This window comes from Neophocaena asiaeorientalis, unplaced genomic scaffold (assembly GCF_003031525.2).
Source record: "Neophocaena asiaeorientalis asiaeorientalis breed wild unplaced genomic scaffold, Neophocaena_asiaeorientalis_V1.1 scaffold338, whole genome shotgun sequence".
NCBI classification, from domain to species: domain Eukaryota; kingdom Metazoa; phylum Chordata; class Mammalia; order Artiodactyla; family Phocoenidae; genus Neophocaena; species Neophocaena asiaeorientalis.
The window spans coordinates 358,338-377,123 of NW_020175405.1; the positions used below are offsets into that span (position 1 = coordinate 358,338).

Sequence of the window (18,786 nt, forward strand, 5' to 3'; positions counted from 1 at the left end):
GGATCTTCCCAGACCAGGGCTCGAACCCGTGTCCCTTGCATTGGCAGGCGGATTCTTAACCACTGCGCCACCAGGGAAGCCCATAACTAAGTGTTTTTAAAAAGAGACATGCTGTTAAGAGAAATTCTTTTTATTTATTTTTTAATATTTATTTATGTATTTATTTATTTGGCTGCACCAGGTCTTAGTTGCAGCACACTGGATCGTCGTTGCCATGTGCAGGATATTCGATGTCGCTTGCGGCATCTAGTTCCCTGACCAGGGTTCAAACCCACTGCACAGGAGCATGGAATCTTAACCACTGGACCACCAGGGAAGTCCCAGGGAATTCTTTTTATTTTATTTATTTATTTTTAAAATATTTTGTTTATTTGTTTATTTATTTATTTATTTTGGCTGCATTGGATCTTCGTTGCTGCACACAGGCTTCTCATTGCAGTGGCTTCTCCTGTTGTGGAACACAGGCTCTAGGCACACAGCTTCAGTAGTTGTGGCACACAGGCTCTAGAGTGCATGCTCAGTAGTTGTGGCACACAGGTGGCACACAGGCTCAGTTGCTCCGCAGCACGTGGGATCTTCCCGGACCAGGGCTCAAATCCGTGTACCCTGCATTGGCAGGCAGATTCTTAACAACTGCGCCAGCAGGGAAGTCCCCCAGGGAATTCTTTTTAAATACTTAACTATATTAGAAAAATCAAGGGGTTGAGGAGTGGGAGAATGATGAAGTAAAAACTTTTTAAAGGTTTCAAGAGGACAGACAGAAGGGATGAGAGAAGAAGAGGTAAGAAATATTCCAAAGTATTTCAACTTCCTCAAGTTAAACAGGGAGTAAAAGAGAAATAGTGTGACGCTGGTGCAAAAAAATAGGTATTCTGGGGACTTCCCTGGTGGTCCAGTGGTAAAGAATCTGCCTTCCAGCACAGGAGACGCAGGTTCAATCCCTGGTCGGGAAACTTAGATCCCACAAGCCGTATGGCACAGCCAAAAAAAATACAATTAATGGCTATGATTTATTAGGTAGAGATTCTTGCAACTCACAAAAATATAACTTTTTCCTAAGAGCACATGCATACATACAAAATTTTAAGAAGATAATTTTATAGGCTATTTCTCTGATTATAATCCATAAATAAATAATTTAAAATTTCACTATCTAGAAATTTAAGCTCCTAGATAATGCATGGATTAAAGGAAAACGAAAAACAAAAAGAAAAATTACTAACAAGAAAGAAATAAAGGGACTTCCCTAGTGGCACAGTGGTTAAGAATCCTCCTGCCAATGCAGGGGACACGAGTTCGAGCCCTGGTCCGGGAAGATCCCACATGCCATGGAGTAACTAAGCCCGTGCACCACAACTACTGAGCCTGTGCTCTAAAGCGCAAGAGCCATAACTACTGAGCCCGCGTGATACAACTACTGCAGCCTGCGCACCCTAGAGCCCATGTGCCACAACTATGGAAGCCTGCACGCTGTGGGGCCCACGTGCTGCAACTACTGAGTCTGCATGCCTAGAGCTATGCTCCACAACAAGAGATGCCACTGTAACAAGAGACATCATGCCAATGAGAAGCCCACGCACCACAACGAAGAGTAGCCCATGCTCGCCACAACTAGAGATAACCCATGCACAGCAACAAAGACCCAACGCAGCCAAAAACTAAAGTAAAATTTTTTTTAAAAATAGAATCTGGGGCTTCCCTGGTGGCGCAGCGGTTGAGAGTCCGCCTGCCGATGCAGGGGACACGGGTTCGTGCCCCGGTCCGGGAGGATCCCACGTGCCGCGGAGCGGCTGGGCCCGTGAGCCATGGCCGCTGAGCCTGCGCGTCCGGAGCCTGTGCTCCGCGACGGGAGTAGGCCACAGCAGTGAGAGGCCTGCATACCGCAAGAAACAAAAACAAAAACAAAAACAAAAACAAAAACAAAAAAAAAAAAAATAGAATCTGTAAGAAAGAAAAAAAAAGAAAACCCTGAATACCACAGAAACTATGGTGACAATAAAAGCAATATTAAGGAAAAAATGTGTAGCTTGAAAGCTTTCATTGTAAAGAAAAATATTAAAAAGAATTTTAAAATTAAGAATTCAATAAAAGAACTAAGAAATCAAAGGACAAAATAAATCGAAGAAACCAGGAAGAAAACACTAATAAGGAAGCAAATTATAAACATAATAATAAACAAAAATGGAATAAATATTACTCTTTCCAAATAACAAATTTTTACCTTTTTTCTTTTCTCTATTCACAATTATTTTGTATTTCATTAATTTTGTCTTTCCTTTTTTGTCTTTCCTTTTACTTTCTTCAGGTTTACTTAGACCATGCACTTTTAGCTTTTTTTGTCTAATATACGCATCAAAGGCTATGAACTCCTTAGCATTTAAGCACTGCACAGTTGGATCCAATACGTTTTGATGTATCATATCAAAGTAATTTTTATAGCTTGATTATGTGAAAAGACCTATAAAGTGGATCAACTCCTTAATATGGATATTAAAGAAAATATGTAGGATTAAGGATTTAAAAAATGAGATATGACCACATATAAAATATAAGCATACTACTTACAATTCTATGGCAACAAATTTCTAAACCTAGAGGAAATTAAAATGAAGTGTGCAGATACTTTGTCTTATTCATTTTATTTTTATTTCTTTTACTGTTTTACATCAGTTTTAATGGGAATAAGAGAGAGTAAAAACAGTATTATTTATTAGTGGTTTACACGCCTGCCAGGATGGCAAAAGTGATTGTAACCTGCATAAATAATACACTCAAGAACATTCCACACTCCTTTGTGGTTAGAACAATGCAGTTTATAAAACAAAAATGTGACTATTCCCATTGAAATAGGCATCAAAAATTCGTTTTGAGAAAGAAGATGAAAGGAGCATTCTCTAACTCCTGGATGCCAGGAAGCAGAGTTTTTCAGAATCAAAAACAAAGAGAGCCCTAATTAAGAGAAAGGCCCCACCCCTCAGGGGTCACAGAGTTGGTTCTTTTGCTTTAAACTAATTCATCATTTTCACGTATCAAAGGATTTTTCTTTACCCAAAATTAAAACTAAAAGAGACATCACAACACTTTTCAGAAATGCAAACATCCTGAGATAGATCAATACCAGGATCTACTCAAGGATTTGCTATTTAGGTATAGTTAGTAGAATTCATATTTAAAGTCACTTCATAAAAATAACTGTCCCAATCTTCCAAGTTCCATTTTCTCCTATCATGATCACCAAAGCAATCTCTATTGTTAAGATTCTTCTTCATTGCCTGAATGTAGAAACTGCTTAGTAAAATTCTCCTGCTTGTTTTCAAGTTAAACAGCTTTATTTCTTAAGCACTTCGAATTGTTTTATATTTTCTCCAATTGATCTATTTCTTTGGAAAATCTAGCAATTTCCTCTTCTAGATGTCTTTGTGTAGTATCAACTTGTTGGCACAGGCGAGCAAAAGTGGTCGCCATTTCCTGTTGTACTTGATGGCTGCAGTTGGCACTTGTGAAGTTAACAATCGTTTGCAGTTTTTCAGTTTCATAATTCAGAAATTGCTGTTTAAAGGCTCTCTCCTTGGCACGGGTGGTCCAAGTCAGCCTTTCATAAAGATACAAAGCTCCATACATACTTAATGAAACAGATATGAGTTTCCAGCCTACAGTTTTCCAAGTCACTCCTCCAACAATGCCCATAGAAGTTCTAGACGTAAGAGAAGCTAATGCTGTTATTAAGGTAACCATGAGTTCTTCCTGTGACGCTGGATTGGTAGGAGCAGTGGGAGTAGAAGCTAAAGATCTGGGAAGCTGAAAGATAGGCTCTGATAATCCTAGAAGCACCTGCTGAGCATTTGTAGGGCCCAAGAAACAATGGACAAGGGAAGACCAGCCCAAGGAAAAATGAAATACAATATCCTCTTGAAAATCTGACCATAACTTGTGGCAATTTAGGTCACAGCTGAGTTCAAATTTCTTGCAAGGAATCAGTGTATGTAGTTTATTCTGCATACCAGCTGGAAGTAATGGCTTCAGATTTCCAATAATTTCTTGCTGGGATTGAAGCATTGAAGCATTGACTTCTTTGGTGCACTGATCAGCCAAATTTCTTCCCATTCCATCTTCTATGTGCTTATTTAACTCATTTTTATATACTTTCAATACACTTGGAGTAGGATGAAACTCAGAACAAAATTCATCAACAAAAACAGAGTCAACAAATTTCATCTGTCATTGCACATGAAACCTTATTTGCAACCTCCTCTGAAACCTCCCTGATTATTTTCTTAACATCCAATGTTAAAAGGTTCATCTGGTTTCGGAGAAACTCCAGTCTACCAATTTGGTCTTCCCTCTCTTCTACTGAATAAACCCTTTTCTCTGCTGCTGCCACGTTTATTGAATCCATTATGTTTTTCACAGTTTCTAGTATCTGTTTAGCTCTGATAGTGTGCTGTTCAAACTTTGTTTTCACTGCTGACTGCAAGATACACTCCTCAAAGATTTGTTCAAAATTCTGAAACTCCTGTAATTTTGCCTGAAATCCTTCTGCAAGTGCCCCACCACCTTCTGGCATCCCCTGGGCTTTGTGCTTTCTAGCACTACGAACTTGCTCTGCAGAAACAAAAAAGTTACGATTCCATGATTCTAAAGGATCCACAACTTTGAGCTCTTCCACCAAGAAATGTAGGCATCTTTCCATGAGCTGTCTGCATACACCTTCCATATATTCTGGCTCTGATGCAGAGGCATCCCAACGATTATTCAGAATAAAAATATTAGGCTTGGAAAGTCGTTCATTTACCTTGTGAAAAAACTGTTTTTAAGTGTTCATTAGAGTTGATTTGGAGTTTACAACCAAAATGAAGACATCAGCATCTAAGCAAAACTTACCAATCCAGCTATCCAGCTCTGTAGTGACATCTGTACCTGGACTATCCACTAAAACCAGGTCATCTCTCAAGAGGGCACATTTTGCCTTTGGCCAAAACACATGTACAAGACAGCCAGCTTTCAAGTCTTTGTTCATATGAAGGGCATGGGCCAGCTGATTAACTGTCTTCACATTCTTTTTTTCATGTGACCCTTCTGTCATGAGACAGGCTTTATCTCCATCCATCTCTTCAACACTCAGGAAGCAATTGGTTGTATGTCCAATTCCACTAGGGAGGACTTTATCCCACAACATGGCAATGATAATAGAGCTCTTCCCACTGCTTGTCCTGCCAAAAAATGTCACTTTCGGGGCTTCCCTGGTGGCGCAGTGGTTGAGAGTCTGCCTGCTGATGCAGGGGACACGGGTTTGTGCCCCGGTCCGGGAGGATCCCACATGCCGCGGAGCGGCTAGGCCCGTGGGCCATGGCCACTGAGCTTGCGCGTCCAGAGCCTGTGCTCCACAACGGGAGAGGCTACAACAGTGAGAAGCCAGCGTACCGCAAAAAAAAAAAAAAAAGCCACTTTCATGTCTCCTCACCAATGATGGAAAGCTTATTTTTATACCTTTGTATTTCTATCAGATCATCCTCAGTAGCTACTCGGTCAAGTTCTGGATTCTTGTACGTTGCTTCAACAAAATGTGATCCTTCTGTAACAAACTCCAGTAACTGGTCAAAGACTGCTGTAATTGCCTTCTTAGCCAGCACGAAGTGCTTCAGTGGAGAAGCAGTTTCTGCCATTATGCCTGTCCCGGCTCCGACTTGTCACCCAGCAACTGCAACTCAGCCACAGCCCTCAAGCTGCCTCATTCTCCCAAGAAAGGCTGGGAGACTGGGCTCTTATTCCCAATTTAAATGGAATGCTTCCAACATACTATTACTGGGATATTGCTGCTAGATTACTTACAGGTGATCTTTATCAGTTTAAAGAATAATATTTTCATTTTTCTGTTTTATTTTGGAAAGATAATCTCTGTTTTTTCTTCATCTACTGAGATGATCGATTTCTGATAAGATTTTGTCTTGTTCTATTTGTTTTCTGAGTTCAATTTTCATTTCATTATTTCCTCCACTTTTGCTGATTTCTCTCCTTAGCTTTTGAATTTTCAGTTCAAGTTTGTTTTATAACCCCACATGGTTGTGTGAGGAGTACTGAACTCAGTTCATAGTTGGTTTCTGTGGGACAATTTTTATAAGCTAAAATGTTTCAATTTGTACTTTTTAATGGTTTTGGATAGATGCTGTCTGCTTTTTTCTATTCATATTCATTTCATGGTCAGGATTCCCAGTTCAAGAGTACCTCCTTCAGTTTAGTTCAGTAAAGTTCAATTTCTTTAATGGTCAGTGTTGGTAATAGTGGAGGAAAGGGTATCTGTTTCATTTCTGCAGGATCCTTAAATCTTCTAAATACTTACTTGTCTGAAAACATGTTCATCTCGCCTTAAACATGATTGAAAACTTGACTAGGTACAGCATACTAAGTTCAAAATAATTTCCCTTTAAATATTTAAAGAAAACTGCGTCAACCTCCTGCATTCAATTTGGCCAATGAAAAGAGTGTGGCCAGTCTGTTTCGCTTGAAAAGTAACTTTCCCTCCAACAATTAGATTTTCTTTATCCTTGGAATTCTGAAATTAAGGACATGTGTAGGCATGGTTTTTAGCACTTTCAGTATGAAGATCTGGAGGGTTGGGGGGAGAGATACAAGATTTCAGCCCTGGGAAATTTTCTTCTTATCCTTTGGGGCTATATTCTCTCCTCTACTTTCTGTCCTCTCCTTCTGGAACCCCTTTTAAGTATAAGTTAGCCCAATTCTAAAGCTGTCCTAAATATGTCTTCATTTTTATTTAATTTTCCATATTTTGCTCTACATTCAGGGAGGACTCTTTGGTTTTATTTTTTGTATTACTAATTCAATCTTTTTTTATTTAGCTCTTTTATTTCAAAGGTCCTTATTTTGACTATTTCATTTTCAAAGTAGTCTCTTTCATTTTGTTCCTCTCTAATGATATAACTGGAATGCTTTTTGAGCTATCTTCTAAACCTTGCATCATCTATTTCCTCTGAAGGTACAGTCTCTAGGATGGCCCCTAATGATCCCCGTCTCCTGGATGGCATTCATACCCATGTATAGTTCCCTCCTACAGTGTACAAAGCATTTGTCTGTGTGATCAACAGCATACAGAAGAAATGAAGGTCTATATATAAGATAGATAACTAATAAGAACCTGCTGTATAGTACAGGGAACTCTACTCAATACTCTAAAATGGTCTATATGGGAAAAGAATCTTAAAAAAAATGGATATATGTATAACTGATTCACTTTGCTGTACACCTGAAACTAATACAACATTGTAAATCAACTATACTCCAATTAAAAAAAAAAAAAGAAATAATGGTTTGTAACTTCCAAAATTATGTTATAAAACACCATGACTTCTGTCTTGGGAACGCTCTCTCTTGCTCTGGGGAAAGCAAGCTGCCACACAGTAAACAGCTTTATGGCGAGTTCTACACAGTGAGGAACTGAGCAGCTAGTGAAGAACTGAGGCCTGCCAACAATCACATGAGTAAGCTTTGAAGATCATTCACTCCTAGTTGAATATAGGCCTAGTTCTTTTGCCTAGAGCTTGACTGCAACTTCTTAAGAGATACTGAGCTAGAAAGACCCAATTAAGCTGCAACCAGATTCTGGACCTTCAGAAACTGTAAGATAATAAATGTTTGTTGTTTTAAGCTAGTAATCTTCAGGGTAATTTGTTGTGTGGCAATAGATAACTAGAAATACAACAAAGAAAGTACGGGACTACTGTAATCATTCAGGCAAGAGAGTGGGGGGAAAAGACAGATGGGATGGAAAGAAATTCAAGAGGTACTTAAAAGTCTATGAAATCTAGTAATCAAGCGGATATGAAGGAGTAAAAAAACAGGAGGTTGATGGTAGCTTCCAGATTTTTGGTTTGAGACTATAAATAACAGATTTTCATCACTCTAAATATGGAGTACTTATGGAACTTAAGTATGCAGGAAACAATAGGTCACATGGGTATGGAAGTTTGGAGAATAATCTGGATTGCTTAAATAGATGAGAGCTCAGGTAAAAGAATAAGAAAAAAACAGAACTCTGAAGGAAACCAACACTTAACGGGCACAAAAGGGATAGATCAGCTTAGATGACTGAGATAAGGTAGACAAGAGATAGGAGAAAAAACAGGAGAAAGTGGTATCCTAAAAACCAGCTTAAGAACAAGAAAAACATTAAAAAAATTATTTGTAGTAAAGATGAATTTTCTTAAAAATAAAGTCTCACAAGTTGAAAATAATTTATTTTTTAATTTTAGCCTCAATTTCACAAACCAGAGTCAAACCAAACAACATGTATCTAAAGCAGCAGTTCTCAACTGAGGGAGGTACTGCCTCAGACATTTGGAAGTGAGAGCTTTTTTTCTTTCAGTAATGAGGGGTAGGGAGAGGAGTACACAGAAAGTATCCACTACTAGAGTTTATGAGGGTAAAGGCCAGAGGTGATAAACATGCCACAGTATGCAGAACAATCTTATAACCACCTAAAACACCAACAGTACCCCTGCTGAAAAATAATGATACAGGTTATGAGAAAAGGGCAACAAATAGTAAATGTAGTTTAATACCATAACATTACTTTAGTACCTTAGATTTAGAAAGATATAACTAACCTAAAGGTTATTAATTAATATGGCTAAATAGGCTAAAGTTTGGAAAGATTTTAATTAATGTAGGTCTTATAATTTTGGTGTGGCATGATAAGACATAAGGAATCCTTTAACTTAAAAGGATTACATATTGAGCAGCCTTGGGTAACTCCAAGGAGATCAAGGATTTTTAAAAACGATGTGCTGAGGCCACTAACTGTAGCAAGTACTATTTCTGCTTAGAAGTATACTTTAAGCAGGAAACACCATCACACTATGCTCCTTTTTCCAATCAGGAATGCACAGAGAATAAGCATTACTCTACATGATAAACCATATTATTAACACAAACTGGCAAAAACAAAACAAAAAAACCCACCACATTCAATACGTTGTTCATAAAATACATTTAATCAAATAATTTAAGAAATATATACATATACATGAATGCTATGAAATGTTTAAAAGGTCTCAGCTGCTTCTTATTGAATTCTAATTCTCAAAAGGCAGAATTATGGATATAAGTTAATATTATGCAACAAGTTCTATGTTATTTAGGATTAGACTATTTTCTTCCGTGATAAAGAGAAAAAATGAGCACAGCAGCCTAATGTGTATAGATTATTCAGTCATACATCTTCAACTCATTGATATAGTATTTTACTAGTGCACACACACACACAGAAATTATACTAAGTCTGAAACTACTATCCTTAGGAAGACATGGTTGCAAGGCTGGCCCTTGGCTGACACATAGGAACTTGGGTTTTGTTGAGAGTTCTCACCATTTCCTGATAAGAATGGCTCACTGTGCCTAAACTGTTATGTAAAAAATCTGATTTATGTTCAACACTTGCTTTTTGTCTAGGATGTGGAATTTTGGTTCATGTCAGGCAGAAGCTGCCTTTGTGACCAGCTCTCTCAGTAAAAACCCTGGGTACTGAGTCTTTAAGAAGCTTCCCTGGGGACTTCCCTGGTGGGGCAGTGAATAAGACTCCACGCTCCTAAGGCAGGGGGCCCAGGTTCGATCCCTGATCAGGGAGCTAGATCCCACATGCATGCCGCAACTAAGAGTTGCATGCCAAAACTAAGGAGCCAGCGTGCCACAACCAAGGAGCCTGCCTGCCACAACTAAGGAGGCTGCGAGCTGCAACTAAGACCGGGTGTAACCAAATAAATAAATATTAACAACAACAAAAAAAGAAGCTTCCCTGGTAGACAGCATTTCACATGTGTTGTCCCAATTAGTTGTTGGAGGAATTAAGTGGATATGTTCCACTGGGAGAAGATGCTTGGAAACTTGTACCTGGTTTCCCCTGGACTTTACCACATGCACCTTTGTTGCATTTTGCTTTGTATCCTTCACTGTAATAAATAATAGTCATGAATACAACTATATGCTGAGTCCTATGAGTCTTCCTAACAATCACTGAACCTGGGGGTGGTCTTAAGACCACTGACATGGTTGGTGTCAGACGTGGGATTCATTAAACATGGTGAAAGCACTGTTTGAGAAAAGGAAGGATTAAGTGGTAGTATGATGAACCTCTGCTACTTGCATGGCTATGAAATCAACCGTGGTATGAATCAGCAGCTGAGTTGCTATCTGCTGTGAGAAAGGTAAAAGTTACCTATGAAATTTGAAAATGACAGATCTAACCCCAAGAGAGTTGGCTCATTAAATCTTCTAGCTGCTTTGGCCATGCTGACCCAAGTGAGGAGAGAAAATGCCCAGTACGGATGAAGACTTTGGTTTTTGTTCTTGCCTCCAAATAAGAGGAGAAAAGGCCCAAAAGTTCTCAAACATAAGCTTTCGGGTGGACCAAAAATGTTAAATGTTTCTGCTGGTCTCTCCTCCAAGCAGGAGGAATTAATAGTTACATTAGGTCGCAGGGCTGGAGAAAGTTTTAGATAACCAAGGGAGAAGAAACTATTCCAGCTGTTTCTTCAGCCTAACTACTGCTGCTTCAGCAACCTCTCCATGCCTCCTACATTCCGGTCAGGATCTCCCAGCAACTGTAATGTTAATATTGTAAATGCTAAATTTATTGCTAGGAGTTTGAATAAATCTGTAATAAGAAAAAAGAGGCAGGGAAAGTTTTAAAGATGGCTTTGTATTCTTTGGCTATTGTACCTGGATGTATGATAAATAAAGATATAAAATATTATATGCTTGTACTTTCATAAATGCTAGAGGGATCACATCAATCAGGAAAAGTTGCAAAATAGAAAGTTAGTGACAGACTTCCCTGGTGGCGCAGTGGTTAAGAATCCACCTGCCAATGCAGGGGACACGGGTTTCAGCCCTGATTCGGGAAGATCCCACATGCTGCAGAGCAACTAAGCCCATGCGCCACAACTACTGAGCCTGCGCTCTAGAGCCTGAGAGCCACAACTACTGAGGCCTGCACGCCTAGAGCCCAAGCTCCGCAACAAGAGAAGCCACTACAAGGAGAAGCCCGCACACCACAATGAAGAGTAGCCCCCGCTCGCCTCAATGAAGACCCAACGCAGCCAAAAATAAAATGTAAATAAATAAATTTTTTTAAAAAGTTACTGAGACACAATTTCCTTGCTTTTTACTGCTGGTGAAAGGATTAGAATTTGAACTGTTTGAGTATTGGAAACAGAATAAATAAATCTCCATAATGGATACTATTATTTCTACTTATTACCATCTCAGAGAAAAGGGAGACAACATGAAAACATAAGAAATTTCCAAATAGATATACACTTCTGGAGTTTTAAAAAGCAGTTTTTAGTTGCTACTGAGCTCTTGTGAAATCAGATGTCTGACCCTGAAAGGCTGATGATTTTCCAGCATGATGTGCATATTACTGAGTGGATTAATCTAAACTCTCTAAGACTGACAAAATAAAAGGGGATTAGAAAAGTCTTGTCACTTGGACTTAGAACACGACTGGTCTGCAGCATCTTGGCTTTGCCACTGCTCGAGAAAAGTCACTGGCTTTTTTGGAATCCTGAATTCACAAATCCTAATTGCTTGGATCTAACTCTAAGCTGAAACCTGATATCGTCTGACATTGGGCTATTTAAACCCCAACACAAGCTGTGCTGAACTAAAGCAGGCATATGCTCAGTGAACAGGACATTGACTTGTGGACTGTTGAAGATTTAAGACACCCTCTGTGAAGCCATAAACTGAAAACGTCATGGATTCTGGCTGGAAGATCTAAATCACTTGCAGATGCCCACAGAAAAGGACTCATTCTCTGACGGGGCCATCTGAAATCAAGCTGCTGATAGCCTCTGTATCAGATATACAGACCTAAAGTGCATTCCTAACTTGTGGTTACTGCTAAAAGCTGCAAGTTGGGAGAAAGCATACTTGCTCCTTACAGACTGGATTCATGATCCCCTCTCAGGGATATTTCACTGCTATGGACTTGTGACCAGCTTTCCGGATTAGTTGCAGTTTTCAACAATGAATTAATAACCTGATTTTTCTTCCCTCACCTTCGCATCACCCTTCCTTGCACACACCTTAGTAAGGCAACTTCATTATTAAACACAGCTATCTCCAGAAAGGAACTGATCTTTTCCAGGCTGCTCACTAGGTAAATGGTCAGGACAAAAGGGGTGGGGGTGTGATGTAAACTTATTATGAAAATTTTTGAAAATTTGGGATTTCATCCAGACCAATTCCTAAACATATGTCTTTCTAGTTAAGTTGTATAAAAATGTTTTTCTGTAAAAATGTTTTTGTTCCTCCTCCAGGTCTGGGTGATTGGGAAAAAAATGAAAAGCTTTCATTACTGAATGAGACACACTGATTTTATAAGGGAGAAAAAATAAAACTCAGCACCTGGTGAGGCACCAGGGAGAAGGACATGAATGATTTTTGTTTTTCATAAGTATTCTTGAAAGCTTTCCCAGCTCCTGGTGTTGGCTTTCCATGCTGTTGTGAGTGCTTTGAATTCAAACTGAATGCTGAACTTCAATCACACCTAGCAGTACTCTGAGATGGCTGCGAGCAGCCCCAATTCCTACACCTTCCACAAAGAACACCTCTAAATGTCATCCACACTATGAAGCAAATGAAATGGTGTCGTGGATAAACAAACTGTTCGGAACTAATTGCCTTCAGGTAGTCTGTCTGAAAACAAGGCATGAACTGAATTAAATGAACTAGATTGAGAACTCTAAAGTGAAAGGCCTTCAGGTAGTCCGTCTGAAAACAAGGCCTGAACTGAATTAAATGAACTAGACTGAGAACTCTAAAGTGAAAGGCCCCATGGGAGGACACATTGAGGGCCCTGTTAACCCATACTATCTAATTTATGCCTTGCTTGGAGTACCCTAAAAAAGTGCAAACTCTTTGTTTCCAGGGGTACCATGTGGGTCCTCTGAAATTATACCTCTTTTTGTATGTACCCTATCATGACACTGCTTCAACCCTGGAAAATTTTCAGGTCGAATTCAACTGTATGGCCATAGTTGTGCTTTGCCTGAATTGATGCCTCAGGCCATGTAAAAGGTCCATACAGAAACTGAAGGAGAAAGCCACCTGCTTTTCTAAGATAAACCTCATGGTTGGTGGGATTTATTTTAACTAACTAAATTTAGGCCCTCTAAAATGCATAACTCAGATCAATACTACAAGTTGGTCTTACCTTGCTGCACATGGGGGTGGGGATGGGGACAGGGGTGGTGTCCTACTGGTAATAGTTTTGCTGTAAAGATATTCTGGCCAAAGGCTAAGAGTTAACATAACAGATCTGAGACTGTATTCCTTAGAAAAGCCTGTTTGGCTGGGATCTGAGAACTTGAATGTTTGACAGTTTCCTACATTGATAAAAAATTTTCCTGAAATGATGAGAATGGCTCACTGTGCCTAACCTGTTTGTACAAACAATATGGTTTACACTGAACACCGCTCTTTCTGAGAGTCTAGAATTTTGGTACATGCCAGGCAGAGGCTGCCTATGTGAGCAGCCCCCAATAAAAACCCTGGGTACTGAGTCTCCAAAGAGCTTCTTGGTGACAGCATATCACATATGTTGTCAATCTTGTTGCTGGGGAAATTAAATGCGTCCTGTGTGACTCGACTGGGAGAATACTCTTGGAAGTTTGTGCCTGTTCCCCAGACTTGACCCCATATACCTCTCTCTTTGCTAATTTTGCTTTGTATCCTTTAGCTGTAATAAATCATAGCTGTGAGTATGACTTTATGTTCAGTCCTACGAGTCCTCCGAGCAAACCACTGAACCTAGGGGTGGTCTTGGGGACCCCCAACACAATCAGTAATAATTTCAAACAGGTAAACAGTCCAATCTGGAGCCAATATTCTATTTGAATATAGCCACCAAATTTTCCTTTATGTTATCAAAAAGGTAGAATGAATGGATTACTTACGAAAACAGATCAAACCACTGCTGTTTTGTAACAGATTCCTGGCGTAAAAGCTTCAAAACAATTGGACGCATGAAGTCCCATTTGTCTTCAAACTGAAGAGAACCTTTATTCTTTAAAAAAAAAAAAAAAAAGTAATTTAAGTGCAGTTAAATAAGTGTCTGTTATTTTTATCTCATAAGAGACAACTAAAGAAATTCAAAAGAACCAGTTTTCCATAAAGGAATCCCTATAACTTAATCTGGTATCAAAGAATCACAGGAAGACAACCATAAAAGAAAAAAGACAGTTATGTGAAAGTGTGTAGCAAAGAATTTGGTCTTGTCCAAAGAGCCGGTCTGCCCTTTGCCCTTGGCTTCTAGTAGGTAATATCCTTGGGCCCTAAGAATGTTATATCTGATAAGAGAGTCTTTGTTAGCCTGGGGCCTTGGGTCATACTGGATAACCTAACAATGTGATTCAGGGAGGGGACTGGCAAACTCATATAGTCTTAGGGAGCAGGCCAATACAGAAATAGCAACAGTATGACTTAGGGTAAGGGGTTTGGGTCAATCAACCTGGAGATTGAGATTATCCACATGAGCAATGCCTACATGATGAAGCCTTAATAAAAATTCTGGACACCAAAGGTTGTGTGAGCTTCCCTGGCTGGCAGTACTTATGTGCCCTGTCATTTAATGAGGGAAGGAGAGAAATGTGACCTGACAACACCAGAGAGGACAAGGGAAGCTCTGTGTTTGACCCTCCTGGACACTGTTTCTTCCTTTAGCTGATCTTAATCTGTATCCTTTCCCTTAATAAACCATAACCATGGGCAAAGCAGTTTTCAGTTAAGATCTATGAATATTTCTAACAAATTATTGAACCTCAGGGTTTTGGGAACCTCCCAAATTTGCAGCTGATGTCAGAAGTGAGGGTGGTCTTGTGTGTAGAGACTGTGCCCTAAACTCCTCACAAAAAGTATATCAAAAATCCATATAAACTCTGAAAGTTGAGGAAGAAAAAAAACCATAAAGATACTCATCTCATTTTATAATGCTAACAAAACCCTGATACCAAACTGGTGAGGAGAGAACAAGAAATGGTAACTGTAGACCAATCTAATTAGAACATATAGATGCAAAAGTCTTACAAAATATTAGTATATTAAACAATTAAATAATACCTCATAATCATGCATGTTTATTTCAGTGATGTGAAAGTGATTCGATATTAAGGGGAAAAAATCAATTCATTACTAAAAAGAGAAGGGGGGGCACCCCACATGTGTTACTCATGAGTACTGTTCCTTTTCAAGTTAGGTGTGGCCATGTGACTTGCTTTGATCAATAAATTTCAACAAAAATCGTTAATTTTCTAATACAGCAGCACCAAACACCCCTATGAATCACATTATTGTTTTCAGCATACAATTGTTGAGAATGTTGTTCACTCGTATGAGATAAGATCCATGTACTGATGTAATGTTCGAACTCCTGAAATTATATTCCAGAAGCAGTTTCTAAACATATGGTCTAACAAGAACCTATGTCAGGATCACCTAGGATGGTGCTTACACATACCTTTATAAAACCTACCACACACTGGCTGGATCAGAATCTCTTGAGATGAGTCCTGAATTTATATGTTTAGCAAATTCACAATAAAACTACATAAAAATGTTACAGGGTCTATGACCCCAAAAAGGTTAAGAACCACTGACTAACATTAAACTCTTGTGAAAGCAAATGATACTTCTTACATCTACAAACACAGCTGATCCTAAAAGTTACTGTACTTTCTTGCCCCAGGTACCTACTTCTATCACAAAGTATTCTTATTATAGGGACCCATGGGAGATACTCAAAATTTAGTACTGGGATTAACTGTGCTTCTCCCTTGAAAAACTAGTTTGTTTTTACCTTATGAACTTAAGTGAATCATGTAGGTAACTTTGCTTTCCTTAGTGTTGGCTAAAGAGAAATTCAGTCAGATTTGAGATCCCATGGTATATATTTCGTGTACTAATCGTGGCTGGCTACACTTTTTCTGTTAATATCTTCCTATAACCATCATTTCTTCATTTACTCTTCCCTCTGAGAAAAGGGTGTGCAAATAAACAAATATGGAAGAACCACAGAAAGGACATGCAAATCTTTTCTTGACTATGACATGGAGAAACATAATACCCTCTTAATAAGAGAATATTTTATAATGTTAAATAGGTCTACTTACATAAGCGATTCTGGCAACTTACAAAATTAAACTTAGTGTAAATCCTGCAATTAAAAATAAAAAAACAGGGCTTCCCTGGTGGCACAGTGGTTAAGAATCCGCCTGCCAATGCAAGGGACACAGGTTCAAGCCCTGGTCCGGGAAGATCCCACATGCCGCAGAGCAACTAAGCCCGTGCGCCACAACTACTGAGCCTGCGTTCTAAAGCCTGTGAGCCACGACTACTGAAGCAAGCCCACACGCCTAGACCCCGTCCTCCGCAGCAAGAGAGGTCACCACAGTGAGAAGCCCGCATGCCACAACGAAGAGTAGCCCCCACTTGCTGCAACTAGAGAAAGCCCTCGCGCAGCAACAAAGACCCAGCACAGCCAAAAATAAGTAAATAAATTTATTTAAAAAAAAATTAAAAATAGGGGCTTCCCTGGTGGCGCAGTGGTTGAGAGTCTGCCTGCTAATGCAGGGGACACGGGTTCATGCCCCGGTCCAGGAAGATCCCAAATGCCGCGGAGCGGCTAGGCCCATGAGCCATGGCCGCTGAGCCTACGCGTCCGGAGCCTGTGCTCCGCAACGGGAGAAGCCACACAGTGAGAGGCCCACGTACCGCAAAAGAAAAATAAATAAATAAATAAATAATCAATCAAAAAGGTACAGAAGACTAAACAGGTATGAGATAAATACTGGTTAGGCTCTGAAATCTATCAGCTATGGTAAAATGACAGGAAACACTGTCTCTTATTTGATGAAACATACAAGATTAACTACAGAAACATTTTCCTCTAATACTCAGTTAAAGGAGAAATTAAATAATTGAATTTTCCTATTAAGCTTTTATAATAGATTCCAGAAACGATGTTCAAGCAGTTCTTTGACCTATTCTCTGTTAAAATGAAAAGCATATAATTAAATCAAAACTAAGCAGCAGGACACCAAACCTACTATCTACAAAAGAAATTAATAGGCGAAGACACCTTCAAATTACGAACCCTGATTTATGAATTTTTCCAATGGCTAACTAAAGGCTGCCTCATCTTTACTGATGTGCTACAAGTCTCTTCTGCTTAAGTCTTTCATTACCACTCAGAATAGCTAGTAAGTCTAAGATTATCTCACCCACTGGCTCTCTTTCACCAACAGGATTTCAACATTTGCCATATCCTTGTCCCTCTATCCTTCACTTTTTACAGCACAACTAATTCCCTCAGAGACACTCTTCTTCTCAAACACACAGATGGGCCATGGGGAAGCTGATGGGAGATTGACCATGGGGGATAACTGGGAGAAGAATATTCCAGGCAGAGGAAGCAGCCATTGCAAAGACCCTACGGTAGAAGCATGCCTGATGTATTCAAAGTAGAGCAAAATAAGGACAGAGGAGAGAGTGGATGAGGTCAGGGAAGCAACGTAGGGCCGGATCTTGTAGGGCCTTGCCATTGTAAAAAGTTTGGCTTCTACTATAAGTGAGATAGGGAACCATTAAAAAATTCTGAGCAAGAAGTGACACGATCTGACTTATATTTTTAAATCTTCCTGATTGCTATGCTGAGAATACATTAAAGGGGCAAGTGTTAAACCTGAGTGTAGGAGGCAAGGTTAGAAATAATAGTGACATGGACCAGGGTGGTAGTGAGTAGTAATTAGATTTTATATGTTTTAAAGGTAGTGCCAACAAGATTTCCTGACAGCAGGCATCTGGGATGAGAGAAAGGAATAAAGCCTGACTCTAAGGTTTTTGTCTAGTAAAGTTAATTTGTATATTGGAACAGCAAAACAGAGGCCACCCCATTGGCTCAGCCCACATCAAAAATCTAAACTTAAATCAGCCTGCACATATGGGAAACACCTCACTGTCAAGGAAACCTAACACCAATCACAATCCTCTAACTCAGTTTTAGCTAGCTAACCTTACCTAAAAAATAGGACCTGCTTACCTTGTAAGGAAATCCCTGACCTCCTAGCCAATCATGCCTTATTTCTGTATTGCCTCTTCTAACATTCTATAAAACTCGCTCGGACTTCCCTGGCGGCGCAGTGGTTAAGAATCCGCCTGCCAATGCAGGGGACACGTGTCTGAGCCCTGGTCCGGGAAGATCCCACATGCCACGGAGCAATTAAGCCCATGTGCCACAACTACTGAGCCCGCGTGCCTAGAGCCTGTGCTCCGCAATAAAAGAAGCCACCGCAATGAGAAGCCCACGCACCGCAATGAAGAGTAGCCCCCTGGGCTTCCCTGGTGGCGCAGTGGTTGGGAGTCCGCCTGCCGATGCAGGGGACACGGGTTCGTGCCCCGGTCTGGGAGGATCCCACGTGCCCCAGAGCGGCTGGGCCCGTGAGCCATGGCCGCTGGGCCTGTGCATCCGGAGCCTGTGCTCCGCAACGGAAGAGGCCACAACAGTGAGAGGCCCGCGTACTGCAAAAAAAAAAAAAAAGGGAGCACAGAAACAGTATGATAACTGATAGGGTGAGAGGGAATCAAAAAAAATTTTTTTTTATTGGAGTATAATTGCTTTACAATGTTGTGTTATTTTCTGCTGTACAGTGAAGTGAATCAGCTATATGTATACATATATCCCCTCCCTCTTGGACCTCCCTCCCCCCTATCCCACCC

The 18,786-nt window shown here is 39.9% G+C and overlaps 1 protein-coding gene and 1 pseudogene across 1 annotated transcript in view; both read right to left on the bottom strand.

Moving 5' to 3' along the window:
• The window catches only part of CUL5 (cullin 5), a 98,925-nt gene that overhangs the window by 67,274 nt on the left and 12,865 nt on the right, over positions 1–18,786 (bottom strand). Inside the window, exon 2 of the mRNA XM_024766969.1 lies at positions 13,971–14,080. Within this exon, the coding sequence (XP_024622737.1) occupies positions 13,971–14,080 (110 nt within the window). The remainder of the gene's footprint in view (positions 1–13,970; positions 14,081–18,786) is intronic.
• Positions 3,253–5,663, bottom strand: LOC112414494 (mitofusin-1-like; annotated as a pseudogene).